General features: G+C 65.6%; 1 protein-coding gene across 7 annotated transcripts in view; it reads right to left on the bottom strand.

Moving 5' to 3' along the window:
• Positions 1–2,819: 2,819 nt before the first annotated feature.
• Positions 2,820–16,878, bottom strand: part of ADGRB1 (adhesion G protein-coupled receptor B1) — an 82,768-nt gene continuing 68,709 nt past the window's right edge. For 2 of the 7 annotated variants that reach the window (XM_059995258.1, XM_059995264.1), the window contains 8 exons: positions 16,708–16,806; positions 13,331–13,502; positions 10,319–10,414; positions 8,635–8,689; positions 5,729–6,417; positions 4,460–4,495; positions 4,167–4,277; positions 2,820–3,612 (listed from right to left, as the gene is read on the bottom strand). In XM_059995258.1, the coding sequence (XP_059851241.1) occupies positions 3,412–3,612; positions 4,167–4,277; positions 4,460–4,495; positions 5,729–6,417; positions 8,635–8,689; positions 10,319–10,414; positions 13,331–13,502; positions 16,708–16,806 (1,459 nt within the window). In that variant the 3' untranslated portion in view covers positions 2,820–3,411. The remainder of the gene's footprint in view (positions 3,613–4,166; positions 4,278–4,459; positions 4,496–5,728; positions 6,418–8,634; positions 8,690–10,318; positions 10,415–13,330; positions 13,503–16,707; positions 16,807–16,878) is intronic. The other 5 variants (XM_059995259.1, XM_059995260.1, XM_059995261.1 and 2 more) reach the window with 5 other exon arrangements.

Here is a 16,878-nt window from a genome sequence, read left to right as displayed (position 1 = left end):
CATCATCACCACCACCACCACCACCACCACCACCACCATCACCACCACCTTCACCACCACGACCACCACCACCATCACCACCACCTTCACCACCACGACCACCACGACCACCACCACCAATACCACCACCACCATCACCATCACCATCATCACCACCACCACCACCACCACCACCACCATCACCACCACCACCACCACCACCACGACCACCACCACCACCACCACCAACACCACCACCACCATCACCATCACCATCATCACCACCACCACCACCATCACCACCACCACCACCACCACCACCACCATCACCACCACCATCACCACCACCTTCACCACCACGACCACCACCACATCACCACCATCACCATCAGCAGCATCACCACCACCAGCATGACCACCAAGACCTGCAGCTCCATCCACAGAACTGTTACCACCACCCTGGACTGCACATGTCCCTGCTCGTCATGGTAACCACACCACACTCAGCCCCCACCCCCCCTTGGGCATGGTGGTGCTGCTGATGGCAGATGAAGGGTAGCAGAGGATGTGTTCTCAGCTTCACCCGTGACAGGTGGCGTGGCTGCCCTTGGGTAGTTTACCCATTGAGGGGAGGATCCAGGAATTAGAACCAGGAGAGCTGGGTTCAGACGCAGTCCCACCCTCACTACACGTGAAGCACCGGCAGCATCCCCTCGCCGCCATGAGTTTCAGCTTTCCCATCTGCAGATCCATCAGGACCAATGCCCTTGTCCTGCGTCGGGAGCCCAGCAGTCTGAACAGCTGGATGAATACAGAGGCAAACCTCAACCTGCAGTGGTCCCTGCCCCAGTTCTGAGCACCTCACTGTCTCTGGCCTGAAATGCTGCCCAGCACAGGGCTCACCACCAGAAGGTGATGGAGGACCCGAGGCAGGGCCCGAGGGTTTTGGCAAGTCTTGTGGGAACATCCCTGGCAGGCTTCTTGCAGTGAGAGCAAGAGAGCAGAGAGCAACTTCTGTGACTGGTCACCATGCCAGGCTGTCACAGAGCATTGAACCGCTGTGAACGTGGGGCCCAGGCAGAACAAAGTGTGTGGCCTATCTCAGAAAGACACAGTCTTCTTGCAAAGAGGACCTAGGATGGAGGGGAAATTGGAGTCTGGTCACAGAATGATTCTGACCTGGTCACACCCTGAGCCCTGACCCTGGTCACATGCTGACCCTGACTTTTGTTCCATGCTGAGCCCTGACCCTGGTCACATGCTGAGCCTGACCTTTGTTCCACGGTGAGCCCTGACCCTGGTCACATACTGACCCCTGAGCCTGGCCTCTCACTAAATCCTGAGGCTGGTCCCACGCCAAAGCCCTGACACCAGCGGTTCACGCCACCAGAGTCACTCCTTTTGGAGGCAGGGAGTGTGTGGTTTGGGTGCCTCTTGTCTTTTTTGTTTTTCTTTCCGTTTTTCTTTTGCACGTGGTGCTGGGCATGAACAGGGCAAGGGAGGTCAGGGAGCTGGCAAGACCTCGCGCTGGTCACTCTGCAAGGACGGTGGCGAGCCCTCTGCAGGGAGCCAGCCTCGCAGACCCTGGCCTGGTGCTCTGTGCTACCTTAGCAGAGGGCGTCGCTGGGGGCTCGGGACATCGTCCACCTGGACCCTCTGCTCCTAGGTACCCTCTGGCTTCCTTCTGTAACAGCCAGAGGACGAGGAAGCCAGCGCAGGCCACGGCCCTCATCCGAATACCCCAGACCAGATGGGCTCGGGTTTAGAGCTAGTACAGCGCGCGTGTGAGATTTCACCGAACACCCCGGGGGACACGCTAAAACGTGCATGCGTGCGTTTAGTGGTTCAGATGAGCTGTAACAAGCTTCAGTTGGGGTCGGGTCTTGCTGCCAAATCTCACCGATTTTGGCTTTTTGAAGTGTTGAGAATCGGACTCAGACACCATGTGCCCTCGTGAAGCGCTGGTTCCCGAGCGCTGGCCGCGTGACCGGAGGGCTTAGCATCACGTCCTCCTGCTGCTGCTGCTGTGGCCACACTTCCCTCCCTCGCTGTTGTCCACTCATGTAGGGCCACTTGTGGTCACGGTCACTCAGCCCCTCCCAGGCACGCGTGGTCACCAGTGTCTCTCTCCATCCTCGGTCATTCGTGATCACCCGCGGGCACTGTGGTCACTCACGCAGGAGGCAGCACCCAGCGGGCCCCTCCCCATCCCATCGTCACCTGCTGGTGAGGACTCTGGATGGGGGGTGGGTCACAGGCGCATCCACACCCGGTGAGATTCCCTCAAGCTGAGCCCTGAATGGGGAGAGCAAGGCCGCCATGGGAACCCCGTGCTAGGCAGTGCCCCCGGCCTTTCTGCTGGGCCTGCCATCGGTTTCATCTTGGATCACATGGTTGGGGGCCCATAATCTCGGGGTGCTGGGCCTCCAGATGGCCCACCTGCACACCTCCTCTTTGGACAGGCGGCCTCTGTCTGTTGCCTCTCGGAGCCCAGGGGTTCTGTCTGGCTTCCCGGGGCGGGGTGCACAGCCTGAGGGGAGGGGATCTGCATAGCCGCCCTCCACCCCCAAGCCTGGAAGTTCTCCAGCCAGCTCCCTGCGGCGGCTCCGGTTGCCCCCTGCTGGAAGCACGGAGGAGAGGTGGGATCCCGCACTTGCACTCTCGGCGAGCATTTCAGAGCTCAGGCTCAGAAATGGGCCTGACCGCAGGCGGGGCGCAGTGCCCACTAGGCCTCCCCAGCCCCCCCGGACCCAGGGACCGAGGTCAGCAAAGACCACCCCCAGCCCGCCAAGGTGCTGGCTTGCGTGCTGGACAGAGGAGGGCCACACAGTGAGGACGTGGGTTTTTAATTCTTTTTATTGAAGAAAAGAAAAGGAGAGAAAAAATAGATTCCCCACCCCTGCTTCTTCCCGGAGTGGGCTTCTGGTCCTGCCCCTGGGGTGGTGTAGGTGGGAGGGCTGTGCTCTCCGCCTGGGTCTGGGGAGGGGCCCCTGGGCCCTGGAAGGGTGCGGGGGGGCTGGCTGCTTCCCGAGGGGTGGGGGGGTCTAAAAAACGGTGCCAGGCTGGCCAGGCCAAGCAGGCTGGTCCTCTGCTGCAGCAGCTTAGGTGGGCACCCCAGGGATGCTGGCCGCACCCGGCCTGGCCATTGTCCACGGCGGCCTGCCCGCCCGCCGGGGCTGGGCCGGAGGAGGGCAGAGTCTGAGGCACCTTTGGGCCTCTGGAGCCCTGTGCCCACCGGAGCCGCCGCCTCCTGTCCCGTCTGGCTCTGGTCCCAGCACTGCGGGCCTCTGCCTGGCCGCCGTCCGAGCGCCCTGAGGCCGGGGCGCGGGTCTTGCCCGCCGCCCGTGAGCGTGTCTGTGCCCGTCCTGTGGCAGGAGCGGGCAGAGCAGCATCCCTCCTCCGTGGCCCGGTGCGTGGCCGCCGCCCGCCCGCTCAGACCTCGGTCTGGAGGTCAATGATGTCCTGACCCACCAGCGGGATGGTGGCGCCTGACTTCTCCCACTCCACGCTCCGCAGCTCTAGCGGTGATGGCGGCAGCGGCTCCAGCTCTTTCTTCACCCAGGCGGGGGGCCCGTGCGCTTTTCGGAGACTCTCCCAGGGCCGCTTGTTGGGCGTCTGCTGCTTTTCTGGCTGCTGGCCGGTGGGCAGCGGAGGGGGTGAGGGCCCCGACGTAGAGACACAGAGCAGAACAGATGGGGAGTGGAGAAAAGAAGGCGAATAGTGAGGAAGGGACCAGACAGGTAGGTGCGGGCGGCAAGGAGACCCCGGCACGGACGGGTGAGCGCAGGCGCAGAGCCCTTCCTGGACCGCGCGAGGGTCGCGACCCCTGCCGTTGGGTGAGTCGGGCTGGCCTGCAGGGAAGGGCAGCTGGAGGCCGCCTCCCACCCAGCACCCCTCGCTTGGCTCTGAGTCCAGCTTACCCAGGCTCCCCCAGCCCAGCCACAACCCAGCTTCTAGATGGCCCCTGGGACAGACCCATCCACCTGCCCTGTCCCTCTAGGGTCTAGCATGGGCTGGGTCAGGCCAGTCCTTGGGAAGGGTTGAGTGAAGGAACAAATGAATGAACGAAGTAGGGCCGGAGGAAGGAGAGAAGAGCTTACCTAAGGGCTGTCCCACAGCCCCGCCCAGGCTCCGCCCCTGAGACCCTGCCCCCCACCCCTCCCCACCCTCAGCCCCGCCCTCCAGACCTTGCTGTCCGGGCCCAGCGGCGCATCCTTGTCCTTCTCCGCGGCGTGCTGCAACTTCCGGTTCAGGTCCTGGAACATGTCCTGGTGCCGCTTCCGGGTGTGCATGATTTTCTGCAGGGGGAGGAGGGGCGGCGGTCCTGAGCCAGGAGAGAGGCTGCCCTGCCCCGCCCCCGCCCAGCGTAGGCTCCTGGGGACTGGCCTCCCTGTCAGGGCAGGGTCCTCCTCCCCAGCCCCTCCCTGCCTGTTGGAAGGCCTGGGCCCAGGTAATCCGGACAGGGCACACCAGGACCCACCTCGAAGTCCAGTTCCGCATAGCGCGATTTCCGCCGCTGTGGGGAGAAGGGTTCATGCACGCTCGCAAGCAGTTCCCCAAATCCCCCAGCCCACAAGCTCCTGCCTGAGGATGAGGGAGGCCAGGGCCCCCTCACCCCCGCCCACCCTTGGTCCTGGCAGACACACCTCTGACTACACTGAAGCTATCGGTCTCAGTGCCCAAGCCCCCTGTAGGCCAGCCCTGCCCGGAGACACCGGGAGCCCAGCCGGGGGCCCTGGAGGAAGAGGGTGGATAGAAAGAAGGGCCACTGGACGTAAGGAAACAGAAGCCCAAGGACCCAGAAGGCAGGGGCACCCTGTGGGCGAACCCTCATTCACCTTCTGTGCCACCCTGAGGCCAGTGCCAGGGCTGGGCAAGGGTGTCCAGCTCAGGCGGCCCAGGACACGCTCCCAGGCACAAGGAGACCTGGACAGAGGGCCGTGGCACTGCTGGCCGGCCACAGAACTGGTACCCGGGGCTGCATTCACCAGAGGCCATGAGCCAGGAGGTGGGAGCCCAGCCTGGGGAGGGTGGGGCTCCCCGAGGGTGCTGGGCCTGGCTGCTCCCCACCCCGCCGTCTCCGAGCCCCTGTCCTACAGGCTGAGCAGGGCTCGGGGGTCAACTGCAGGTTTTAGGTTGGTCTAAGGGAGCCTTGCTGCCGCTGAGTGCCCAGCCATGGAAGGAACTAGACTCAAGCCGCTTCAAGTGTAGCTCAGTGTCCAGGCCGAAAGCTCTCGAGCCCTTAAGTGATGGCTGAGACCAGCACCGAGGGCAACCACCTGACAAGTGGCCATTTCAGCACAGGCGCAAGCTCCCAGTCACGGTGGCCCAGCAGGCCCGGCGGTGCGGGGAGCGTGGCTGGCGAACAGGTAGATGCTGCCCCCTCCAGGCAGAGCCCTGCCACTCGCCCACAGGGGAAGGGGAAGGGGAAGGGGAAGGGAAGGGATGGGGAAGGGATGGGGAAGGGATGGGGAAGGGATGGGGAAGGGATGGGGAAGGGGGAGGGGAGGGGGAGGGGAGGGGGAGGGGGAGGGGAGGGGGAGGGGGAGGCAAGTCCTCCCCTACACAGGCCTCAGGTTCCCTTCCTGCCAACAGGACTCATTCCAACAGGGGTGATGCCGGCCCCGGGCTTCCCAGGCCTGGGCTCCTTGAGGGTGGCTGCCAGCCCCACCTGTGGAGCCACCGCCCAAACCCGCAGTGCCCACAACGCACCTGTCCCTTGTCCACTAGCCCCCAAGGCTGCCCTTACCTCCAGGGAGCTCGCGGACAAGGTGGAGACGTTCTCATTCTTCGCCCCGGCCCCCGTGCTGGGCCCCGGGTGGGCAGCGGGGTCCCCAGCCTCCCCCAGGCTGGGGGGCGCTGACTCCAGGGCGGGGGGCGGGGGCAGGGGCTGCTGAGGGGGCGGGGGCGGCGGGGGCGGGGGCGGGGGGGGCTGGGTGGGGGGCGCCTCGGGGGGCTGGCGGGAGGGCGGGCTGCGGGCGGGGAGGCCGGCGTCGGGCGCCATGTTGAGGTGGATGAGGCGCGTCTGGGGCATCTGGTCGATGTGGATGCTGTACTTGGGCTCCTCCTGGGGCTTGGGCCGCAGCACGGCTGTCGCCGTGGGCAGGATCACGTAGCTCGTGTCCAGGGCCTTCTCCTGGGCTCGGCTCAGCTCCGAGTCCAGCTTCTTGAAGATGTCCCCATCGCCAACAAAGGACGACTTGGGCACCCTGTCCTTCTTGAGGGTCAGCGAGTGGTTGGGGAAGTCGGGCAGCGGGCCGCCCGGGCAGCGGGGCGAGCCGTGCAGGTGCAGCTTGGACACGTTGGCCGGCAGGCTGTTGAAGTTGGGGGGCGCCTTGGCGTGGGCTAGCTTCAGCTTCTCTTCCTCGGGCACAGATGGTCGCTTGAGCGTGCCCGTGATGGTGGCGGTGCGGCAGGCTGCAATGTCTTTGTTCAGCACTGTAGGGACAGGCGAGGGGGGTCAGGGTGGCCGGAGGCGGAGGGGCTCCGGGTCCCGCTGGGTCTGACCTGCTGGCAGCTCTGGGCACCCGCCCTGTGCTCGGTGCTGCCGCAGCTTCTCTGTCCTTTCAAACAAGGCTGGGACGCAGGGGCGCCTCTCTGTCCTCTCCACAATCCACAAGAGGACAGATGACCTCCACCCGCAGTAGCTGGGAAGGGCAAGTGAGAGGCGGCCCGAGCCACCTGGAAGTGTGGGGACCCAGCCCCTCACTGTGGGCGGGACAGCCGTTCCCAGGGGCCAGCCTCTCTTCTGTTCAGCAGTGGGGACCAGGCTGCCTGGACCTCTGACCTGGGCTCAGGCTTGCCAACCGCCCGGCTCGCCCCTGCCAGTCAGTGCAGCCTGCACTGGCCCACAGAGGGCCCAGAGCTGCAGTCCACAGCCCACTCGGGGCTGATCCTCTGGAAACCCTCTCACGCTGGCACTGCTGGGTGGACAGGCCCCCACGTCACACCCTCGCCCGGCCTCCAGAGCTCACCAGCTGCTCCCCGCGGCCCACCTCCTCAGCACACACCCTCCGAGCTGCCCAGGCCGCTGGTCACTTGCCCGCCCTGGTCCTCCTCCTCCGCCTCCCCGATGGCCAGAGGTCTCGGGCCCCTTCTCTTCTCCACCCTCCGGATGCCAACACCAGCACCCAGGTCTGCAGTCCTGCTCTGCCCCCAGTCCCCGTGGCCCAACGAACCTACCATCTTCCCTGCCAAACCTGCTTCCCACCCCTCGCATCAGGGTCAGGGTCAGGGTCAGAAAAGGCTCCCTCCCTCGCTGCCTCTCCCGTGTGTGTCCCTTCCCGCCGGCTGTCTAAGTCGGAGCCGGTGTCGAGCCCCGTGGGCCTTCCCTGCTCAGATCCAGCTGCAGGAGGCCTCCTGTGCGCTCGCCGGGGCCCCCAGCTGCCCCGTGCCGGTCCCTGCCTTCTCTCCACCCAGCACCACCCACCCACAGCTGCAGGCCGCTCACTCCTCTCGAGCCCAAGGGCCAGGCTGGGCCATGTTACTAATGACGAAGGAACTGGAGGCTCAGAGAGGCCGGTACTACAAAGGGTTGTGCCCAAGCCCCCAAAGGCCCCTAAGTCTTGGGGTCACCTCTCCTCTCAGGGAGGTTGGCTGGAGCACACAAGACTAAGATGGGGCAGGAAGGATGCTCTGTTCACCTCCTGTCCAGCCCAAGCCAGAGGTCACCTCCTCAACGAAGGCTTCCTGGGGTCCACCTGGCAGCAGCAGACACTCCCCACCCAGGGCTGTAAGCCCCTCCCCACGGCTATCTCTAGGAAAGATGCTCCACAAATATCTGACAGAGCAGAGGAACCCAAACCAGCTAGTCGTCCACAGCCCCAGACACGGCCTTCCACTGCCGCAAACGCCAAAACCAGCTAGTCGTCCGCAGCCCCAGACACGGCCTTCCTCTGCCGCAAACGCCAAAACCAGCTAGTCGTCCGCAGCCCCAGACACGGCCTTCCTCTGCCGCAAACGCCAAAACCAGCTAGTCGTCCGCAGCCCCAGACACGGCCTTCCTCTGCCGCAAACGCCTGACTCATAAGAAACGACGCCTGCCAGCTTCCTGCTATTAGGCGGTTGATTCCCTTTTTGCACTTTCTTCCAAGAAGCTCATGGCTAGCCTGGGGCTCAGCAGCGGGTCCTTCTCACTGCTCTTCTCCTGCTTCCACTAACGGCCCCCAATCTGAAAGCTCGACCAAACCCTCTTCCATGGCTGGAGTAACAGTGAAGAAAAGGAGGCAACACAGAACATGGGCCCTTGAGGGAGGGCAGGCAGGGTGGGGGAGGCGGGGCAGGGGGCAGGGCAGCTCCGGGACTCACAGAGCTGGCCCAGCCTCACTGTCCCTACAAGGAGGCTGGTGGGCTGAGGGCTGGGGCGTGCTGAGGGAGAGGAGAGGGCCAGGGCTGGGGCGGGGGAGGCCCCAGGTGGTTCCTTCCAGCGCTAAGGGCTCCACCACCACTGGACGTGCCGCGCACCTGCCAGGCCTGAGCCCCAGGACAGTCTTCTGCTCCTGCCCCCACAGACCTGCCGGCAGCCTCAGGGGAGCGGCTGGGGGATGGGAGGCATGGAGGTGGTTGGCGGGGGTGGGATGAGGACAGACAAGCAGACAGACGCACGGAGAAAAGAAAAGGCAGGGGGCCCGGGGAAGGGCCACCTGTCGCTCTCACCTGTCAGGCGCTCACCTGATCTACAGGCCAGATCCACATCCTTCTCGAAGTCGGTCTGCAAGGCAGAGACGGGGCAGAGTGAGTCCGAAGGCGAGTGGGCAGGGCTGGGCTGCTGCCCCGCACACCGCGCTGCCTGTGGGCTGCGGGCAAGGGCCGCCCTGGAGCTGCAGCCACGCCTCGGAGCGGCGCGTATGATGCCGTGTGTGGGCGCGCGCGCTCACGCTCCTGAGGGCCGAGGGTGCCCACGGGCTGACGTGTTCACCCACAGCGAAGCCCCGTGCGCCGCGTGTGCACAGCTGTGGGCGTGTGAACGTGCACGCACGTGTGAGCACGCGCTCCCTCCAGTGCATTCGTGGATTAGGCAGAGCTCACTCATGCCCTTGGCCTCGAGTCCCTCCAATGGGACGGGGCACACAGAGGGCCCCACGCCAGAGGCCCTGCTGCCCAGGCCACCACCACCCACTGATGTGCCGGGAGGGGGGGCCTGTCCCACATCACCCCTTTGGTCCTCACCACAGACCTGGGGACGAGGAAATGGAGACCAGCTGGCCCAGCAGAGGCAGAGTGGGGTTGGGACGCAAGTGTCCAGTGCCAGGGTGGGACCAGCTACCCCTGGAGCAGTGGCTGCAGTGCCTGCTGCAGCACCTGCCCCGTCCCAGGCTAGGAGCTGGGGGAGGCGGAAGTGGGTGACCTCGGCCCCGCCCTCAGGGAGCTCGGCCGGTTGGGGAACCCAGCTCGGGCCACCCCAGGCTGGAAGGTGGCCTTCTCCAGGGACTGTGGGGCCTCAGGGGATGGTGGGGCCCTCAGTCAAGCCTGGAAGTTCCTTCCTGGCAAACGCAGACGTCAGGTTGTCGGGAAGATCACAAGATCTTTGCCCAGAGGTCAGGGATCAGGCCAGGAGAAGTGTCAGGAGGTCCAGAACCTGGCTTCCTCCCACCGTGGGCCCCCGCCTCACCCTTGAAAACGCCTCCCTGAGCCTGGCTGCCGGCTTCTGCCAAGGCCCTGCCTGTGACCCTCACAACTGTCATGAGGTGGCCAGCAACCTAAAGACCGAAGGAGCACCTCCCACCTGTCAGGGGGCACCCAGCGGGCCGCAGGCAACAATGACAGCACAGGGAATTCCCCCAGCACGTTACCAACGTCTGAACAGGTGGCCTGATGGGGGTCAGGGAGGGCTGCCTGGAGGAGGTGACACCTACAAAGTGGGCAGCAGGAACAGACAAGGGTGTGCAGTGCCTGGGGCTGGACAGTGTGTGTAATGCCAGAAGACCAGGGAGTCAGGTCCTTAGAGGATCTGGTTGAGGACGAGGCCATGGTGGGGTGGGGAGTGAGTGGACAGGCTAGGGCCCGTCCCGGGTGGAGCGCAATGAGAAGTCTGGAAGACGTACAGAGTGGGGCAGGAGCCGAGATGAGGGCCGGACACCCAGAGAGTGGTGTCTGGCCAAAGGGCACAGCTGGTACCAGGGGGTAAGCTTGGGTGGACGCCAGCCTCGCCCAGATCCCTCGTCACCTGGACCCTGCCCATCCTCAAACCCTGGACTGGGGACTTCACCTCGGCGAGCCTCCGTTTCCCCAACCTTAAACTGGGCTTGGAGGTCCTCCTAATTGGGCTGCTGGGGCCTGGTGGAGACGCCCAGTGGGGGTGCCAAGCAGGGGCAGCCTGCGTCCCGGCCCCGAGCCCTACCATGAGCTGGGCGTGGCCATTCTGGAAGGAGCCCCCCGAGTCCCCGTTGCCCTCCTCCTGGCGATCCACCACGCGGCACTTCACAGCGTCCTGGACCTGCGGAGCAGAGCAGAGGCGGTCGATGGGCAGCCCGCCCCCCGCGACCGCGACGGCAGGAAGGGGAGGCTGAGTCCCACCAGGGCAGCATTTCAGCGAGGGGCAGCCCTGCCCCCTGGACGCACACGGGCCCACGTGCCGTGGGGAAGGGCCTGCAGTGTGGGAGGGGGTGCTCCCAAGAGCACAGGCTCATCAGCGAGCTGGAAAAGGGACAGCGGCTCGGGGCAGCCTTGCCAGCAGCCAGCCTTGGGGCCCAGCCTCTCCTCTGACCTTTGACACCTTCTCTATGCCCGTTTTGGGTGAAAACTCAAAATCATGGAGCTCTGGGCCCCTGATAATACGCTGCAGGCCCTCCTAGCTGGAATCTGCCGTTAAGAGCCCACTGTTGGCCTAAGTGGGTCACCTGGTGTCCAGACCTGTCCTGAGTCACCGTGACCTGCACATCCCTGAATGTCCGGGGCAAGCTGGGGTCAGGCCCCCACTCCCTTATCCCTGAGACCAGCGTGCTCCACCAAAGGGAAATGAACAATTACGGCCTCGGACTTTTCAGAGGGGATGGTAAGGGAGGCTCCAAGCGAGGGGCCGCGCAAGCAGCCAGCCCAGAGCTGGTCAACAGAAAGGAGCTGCCAGAGGAGGAGGAGGAGGCCCGTGTATCCAGGGACGCTGCCGGTCAATGCGGGCAAGAGCCACGGGTGGCACCTCCACCTGCCATGGAAGGCGCCGGGCACTGGGGGCAGCAGTGAGCAAAGTGCCCGTTCTCAGGGAGCCGATGCTTCAGAGGTCACCGAGGGAAGCAAAGGGAATAAACGAAGGGGGAGCCTGCTCAAGCACGGAGGGTGGGGTGGGCTGAGCACAGAGGGCTTCCTGGAGGAGGCGTCCTGAGTGAAGGTGGGGAGAGCTGAGAGGAGGGCTCCCAGTAGACCCACCATGGACCCCCGGACTTGGTCCCACTCACCCCGGCCACTGAGCCTGTGCTGCTGTGAGGGACTTGGTCAGAGGCAGGGCCAGGGTCTTGCCGGCCTCAGAGCTCCGGACACTCAGAGCAAACCCACCACAGGTGTGCCTTCCTCCCATCCTCGCACTTGCTGACCCGGCTGACAAACACCCGCTAAGCCCTGCCACGCGCCCAGCAGGGGTGGGCCTGCACCCAGGGGACGGCAGACGTGAGAGCACGTCCTACGCCGGCCTGAACAGCAGTTGGGGTTCCCCGATGCCTAGCGTCCCCACTCTGCCCCCCTCAGGACATCCAGGCTCTGCTGGCGCAGACGAGGACCCTGCTTGTCCACCTGCTGGAACGCTCCATGCCCCCGGGGCCGGCCTCTGTCTGCCCCTCCTGGCCCATCTTCCCCGGCATGGCCGAGCTGGCCCAGGCGGCAGGGCCCCTGAGCGTGGCCCCTGCACACAGGACCCTAGAGCTCACAGAGGGCAGACAGAGAAGTCTGGCCCGCGTGTCCTCTGGCCCAGCCCCCGCGGGCGTGCTTGGGGTCTTTATCCCGACCCCACCTTCTCGTTTCCCGATGGAGCGGCCCGGTGCTCCAGACACCCCCGCGTCCGTGCTGGCACCCGGCAAGCCCTCCCTCTGCACCTCCTGTTCTCGCTCGGGGCTCCTTCACCCGACCCCACCTTCTCATCACTTTCCGTTTTCCACCTTCCCTCCTTTCAGGGACACGGCCCCTGTCTGCCCCGTCTACTGAGCATTTCCATTCCTGCTCTTGTAATTCCTACAGGCTCTCTTTCCGTTCTCGGGGTGTCCTTTCGTCCCAGCTGTGGGCCTTGCTTCACAGAAGCGAGGCAGCTGAGAACCACGAGCCTGGGTCAGCCCCCCTCCCGCCCCGTCTGTCCAAGGGGAGCAGGCAGTAGCTGCTTTGGGGGGCTGTCCTGAGACTCCCTAATGCGAGGAGGTCGGGGGCCGGGGGCCGGGGGCACGAGGGCGTCAACGTGGGTCTGTGAGGTCGCCTCCTCCTGGGCTGTCTCCGTGGCTCCAGTGCTGGCGGATCTGCGGCTTTCCCGGGGAGACTCTCCTCAGGCCCTCAGGACTTGAGAGTGGACGCTCGGGACCGGCTGGACATTCGCAGGTGGTGGAAACGCCGTTTCCACATGAGAAACGTCAGGTCTTCACTCCTCCTGTCTTTCCTGCAATGGGAGCCCCTGGAGAGGGGTGGCCCGTCTCCTCCAGGTGTGAGCTGGGGGGACACTCAGCTGTTCCCAGCGTGGCATCCCCATCTTCAGCTGTGCAGGCCCCCAGGCCAGGGCCCTGGTGTCCACCCCCTGGACAGGAAGTTCCAGGCAGGGGAGGCTGGGTGGGCAGCGCTGCCTCAGCAGACAGATGCCCAGTCGTCCACTCCAGACTCTCCCTTGGCATCCGGGGACGCTCCGGCCTCATGCCCCTCGGCTGCCCTGTGCTGCCCGCTGCTCTCCCCACGACCCTGAAGCGGGCTCCCACGCGCCGACGTCCAGAGGCGTGGTTTTTCACATTCCCACCCGCCTCACATAGGGGCCCATCCCGAGCCATTGCTACCGGTCAGGGAGCAGTCGGGATGGTTTGGTAAAAACCTTCTCTTGAACCTCCTGGAGAAGCCCAGAAAACGCCAGAACGGGAGTCTCAGGTGCCACAAGAGCTGTTCCCACCTCCGGCGGCTCCCATGCTCCTGGGCCCCGGGAGGACAGAGCCCACCCGCTACCTTGGTCTGAGCCAGCGCGGGGCACCAGGGCGTCTTCTAGAAGAAGCTGTCACCTTAATGAGTGACCATTCCTGGCAGCCGTGGCCGCGTGCTGGGCCCAAGTCCAGCCTTGCGGAAGAGTCTGGGCCAAGGAAGCAGCCCCTCCCCACTAGCGGGCCTCCTCCCAGAACCTTCCCGCTGCAGCACGTGGGGAGGTGGCGCCTGGAAAAGGCCGACTGCCCGCCCGTCGGCCCACCTCTCTCCGCAGAATGCAGTGCACCATCACGATGACGAAGCCCTCCAGTGAGTCAAAGACGGCAAAGAGGATCTGGAAGAGGGCGGATCGGCGGTCGGTGACAGCGAGCACGGCCGACATCCAGGTCAGCGCCAGCAGCGGCAGCACCACGCAGGAGCTCCACAGCGAGGCCCTGCGGACGGGGCGGCGGGCGGGCGGCATGAGGGCTGCCCTGGGCCCTGCCACCCACGCCGTGCCCCTGGGAGGGGCCACCCAGGCCGGGACCCGGCCTCAGCCCGACTCCCTCACCAGGGCCGGGGCCGGGGCCGGGGCCGGGGCCAGGGCCAGGCTGCCCGTCCCACCTGGGGCACATCTCCCTTGGGGCCCCACTGGGCCTTCCCTGCCCTGGGCTGCATCCTCTCCTCCCCATCCCCTTAGAGACCCTCTCCTACTCAGTCCTGCTGCCGCCTCTCCTGGGGAGCAGAGTTCTGCCCCAACACCCCCAGCTCGAGGGCTCCCAGGGCGGCTGGGGACTCAGGACGGTGGTCCCAATGGGCTGGGCAACAGTGAGGGTGGGGGTGAGATCTCTGGAAGACGAAGGTTCCTGACTGTCCAGGAGGCCCCAGGGAGCGAGGCACACTGGAGGGAGGGGGGACAGCTGGGGGAAGGGGGAAGAGGTTTCTCCTCCCAGAGCCCTCAGGCCCCCAGCCAGGGGTCCAGGTCCAGAACTGCAAGATGGCCACAGGGGAGGGCGTTTGGTGAGGCCTCTGAGCTCTGGACAGAGAGAAGCGGGGTGGGGGGTGGGGGGAAACCAGAGAACTCCTCAGGGAGAAGGAAGGAGGAAACCTGTGAGGAAAGAAGACAGATGACAGACAGACAGGGCCAGGCAGGGAGGGCATGGGGCGGACAGACAGACAGACAGGAACAGAGACGACAGGCGCTTCCTCCTCTTGGCGGGCCCTGCTCTGCCCTCCCCAGGGGAGGACCTGCCTTTGCTCCGAAGCCTTTGCCCCTTCTTCCAAGTAGTGCTCCAGGAGCACCCCCAAGGCAGGCATGGCCCTCTGCAGTCGGCCCCTCCCTGCACCGCCTACACACATGGCCACTCTGAGCCTGTCTCCTGGTCCGCACAGCAGGGACACTACGCCAGCCAAGGGGCTGCGTGGGGACAGAAAGCGCACCCGCAGGATGCCTGAAGTACAGTGTCGGGAACCTGCCTGACCCACCCCAACCCCATCCCCGCGGCTACCACCAGTCTCGGGGCCACTGCGGCCTGAGGACCATAGCCAGGGTCAGCTCTGCCCCCCGGGCCGGCGACTGCCTGCAGGGGCTCCCGGTGTTCCTGCCACTATCACCGGGGGGGGCATCGGGACCCCCTCCTCCCTCATGGATCACCCTGGTCAAAAGGAGAGGCAGGAACAGGTGGGACAGAACCTCAGGGAGGCCACCAGGAAGGAGCTGGGGGCACCAGGGCTGGGGGGAGACAGGCTGGTATCCGGCCAGGTCAAGGACCCCCAAACCAGCGGGGCCTTGACCGGGGTGGGGGCAGAGGTCCCCCCCAGACTGTACACTCTGTTTCTCCACCCTCTCCAGCCTGGCTCAGCCACTGAAGCCGTGTCACCCCTGCAACTGGACCTGCAAGGGGCCCAGCCCCATGGGGAACTTCTGCCCTCCCGCCCCTAGGCAGGGCCCTGGGCCTCCACGTCCGCCTCAGCTCGTCTCTGTGACCCGGGTCCCCCGTCCCAGGGCCAGCCCCGTATCTCCTCCAGGACGCAGCCTCTAACCCTGCCCCTCCCAAGGCCTGCCCCAGCTCAGGGGACAGCTCTCCAACCCCTGCCCGGCGGCTCAGGCCAGAGCCACCGCTCACCTTGAGGCACCCACGCCTCTTCCCTGGGCACAGCACGGGCCCCAGAACTAGACCGCGGACCGCTCTCCTCGCCTCCCCTTCCAGGGCCCTGCTGCCCCCCGGCACTGAGGACAGGCGATCCAGGTGGAGGCCTCCGGGGCGGGGTACCTGCACCTGCGGGCGTTCTCCCCTCCATACCTGCTGTGCCGCACCTGGCACAGGGCCTGAGAGAAGGGGGCCTTCCCGTGACGGCAGCCTGGCCTCAGTGTGCCCACCACGGCGGGTGGGGCGCTGCAGTCTGTCTCCTCCCTTCCAAAGCAGGCCTGCTCGAGCCAGAGCCCTGGACACGGCTCCTCGTGTTCTGAGCAAGAGGCGCAGACCCCCCCCCCACCCACCGAAACTTCCCATCCCACCGTGAGTCATCTTCCCTTGGGCCTGAGGCCTGGCATTTACTGCCTGATGCTGCAGCAGGCTGGCAGATGGCCGGGGCTTGGGGACCGTAAATTATTCAAATTCTTGCAGCCCAGCCTCTGCAGTTTCTGAAACATTTCTGCAGAGAGCCTTGTGGAGGGGTCACGCAGGTCCAGGCGTGACTGCTGGGGAGGACAGGAGGCGGGTGGGGGAGAGGCCCGGCAGCTGCACCACCGCCCCCCTTTGGAAACTCAGATGCCTCTGGGGGAGGGGCTTTGAGTGTGGATGGGGGCAGGGGGGCGGGCAGGGCCGCTGGGAGGCTGTGTCCTCCACCCCACAGGCCTGCGTGTGTAACAAAGGAGACCCAGGGCGTCTGGGCCGTGGACCCCAGCACGGAGGAGCAGCCCGCCCTCCCGGAGGTTTCTGGCTCCACCGGACAAGTCCCCACCCCGGAACCGTGTCCACCTCTGCTCACTCGCTCCCTGCGGCCAGAATGCCCTCTCCACGGGGCCCCTGAATCCCAGGAAGCAAACAGGAGGGTCCCAGGGGACCTGTGTGTCTGGGGACAAGACGACCACTCTCGGGTCATCTGAGCCAAGGTCCCTCCGGATTTGGCATCCACCCTGGACCCCAGGTCGCACTGGCCCTGCCCTGCTCACAGACCCCTGGTGGCGGCCCGGGCTCAGCGAACAAGCCAGCTGCCCCAGCACGTCCTGTTTCCAAGGTCACGCCTGCCTCTCGCGCTCCCATTCAAATTCGTGACCGACACGCACACGCACACACGCCGCACCCCTGCACACTCATGCAGAGCGCTGCGACCCCAGCGTGACCACACGCTGATGACGGCCACCAGCTGACCGTGTTCTCACGGCCCGAGGCCTGGCCCAGCTCCCTGCCCTCCGGTCAGTCTGATACCGCGAGGCCCCGGAGGATGGACGGGGGGAGCCTGGCCGGGGAGGGGTGGGGGCAGGGCAGGAAACGAGGTGCCAGAGCATGGGGAGGGTGGGCAGGGGCTGCCTAGGCCCCCTGGGGTGGACGGCAGAGATGACAGAAATGACAGAAAAAGCTTAAAACAAACAAAATGTAACTGAGGCGAGCAGAGCCCGGCGGGCGGGCGGACGGGCGGGCGATGAGCGGCACTAACATGGCGTTACTGGCGGCTTCGGAGGTGGCGGCGGCCGCAGAGAGGGCTCCACACTCGGCACATTTGAGGGCGCGCCCGAGGGGGGCCCGGGGCAGCTGACTGCAAGTGAAATTAAAAGACTGAAACGAAAGCAAAACTGTTCTCGCAGACACGGGGTGGGGGCGGGGGGCG

The sequence above is a fragment of the Delphinus delphis genome, chromosome 17 (assembly GCF_949987515.2).
Source record: "Delphinus delphis chromosome 17, mDelDel1.2, whole genome shotgun sequence".
NCBI classification, from domain to species: Eukaryota; Metazoa; Chordata; class Mammalia; order Artiodactyla; family Delphinidae; genus Delphinus; species Delphinus delphis.
This window is presented reverse-complemented; position numbering and strand designations above follow the sequence as displayed.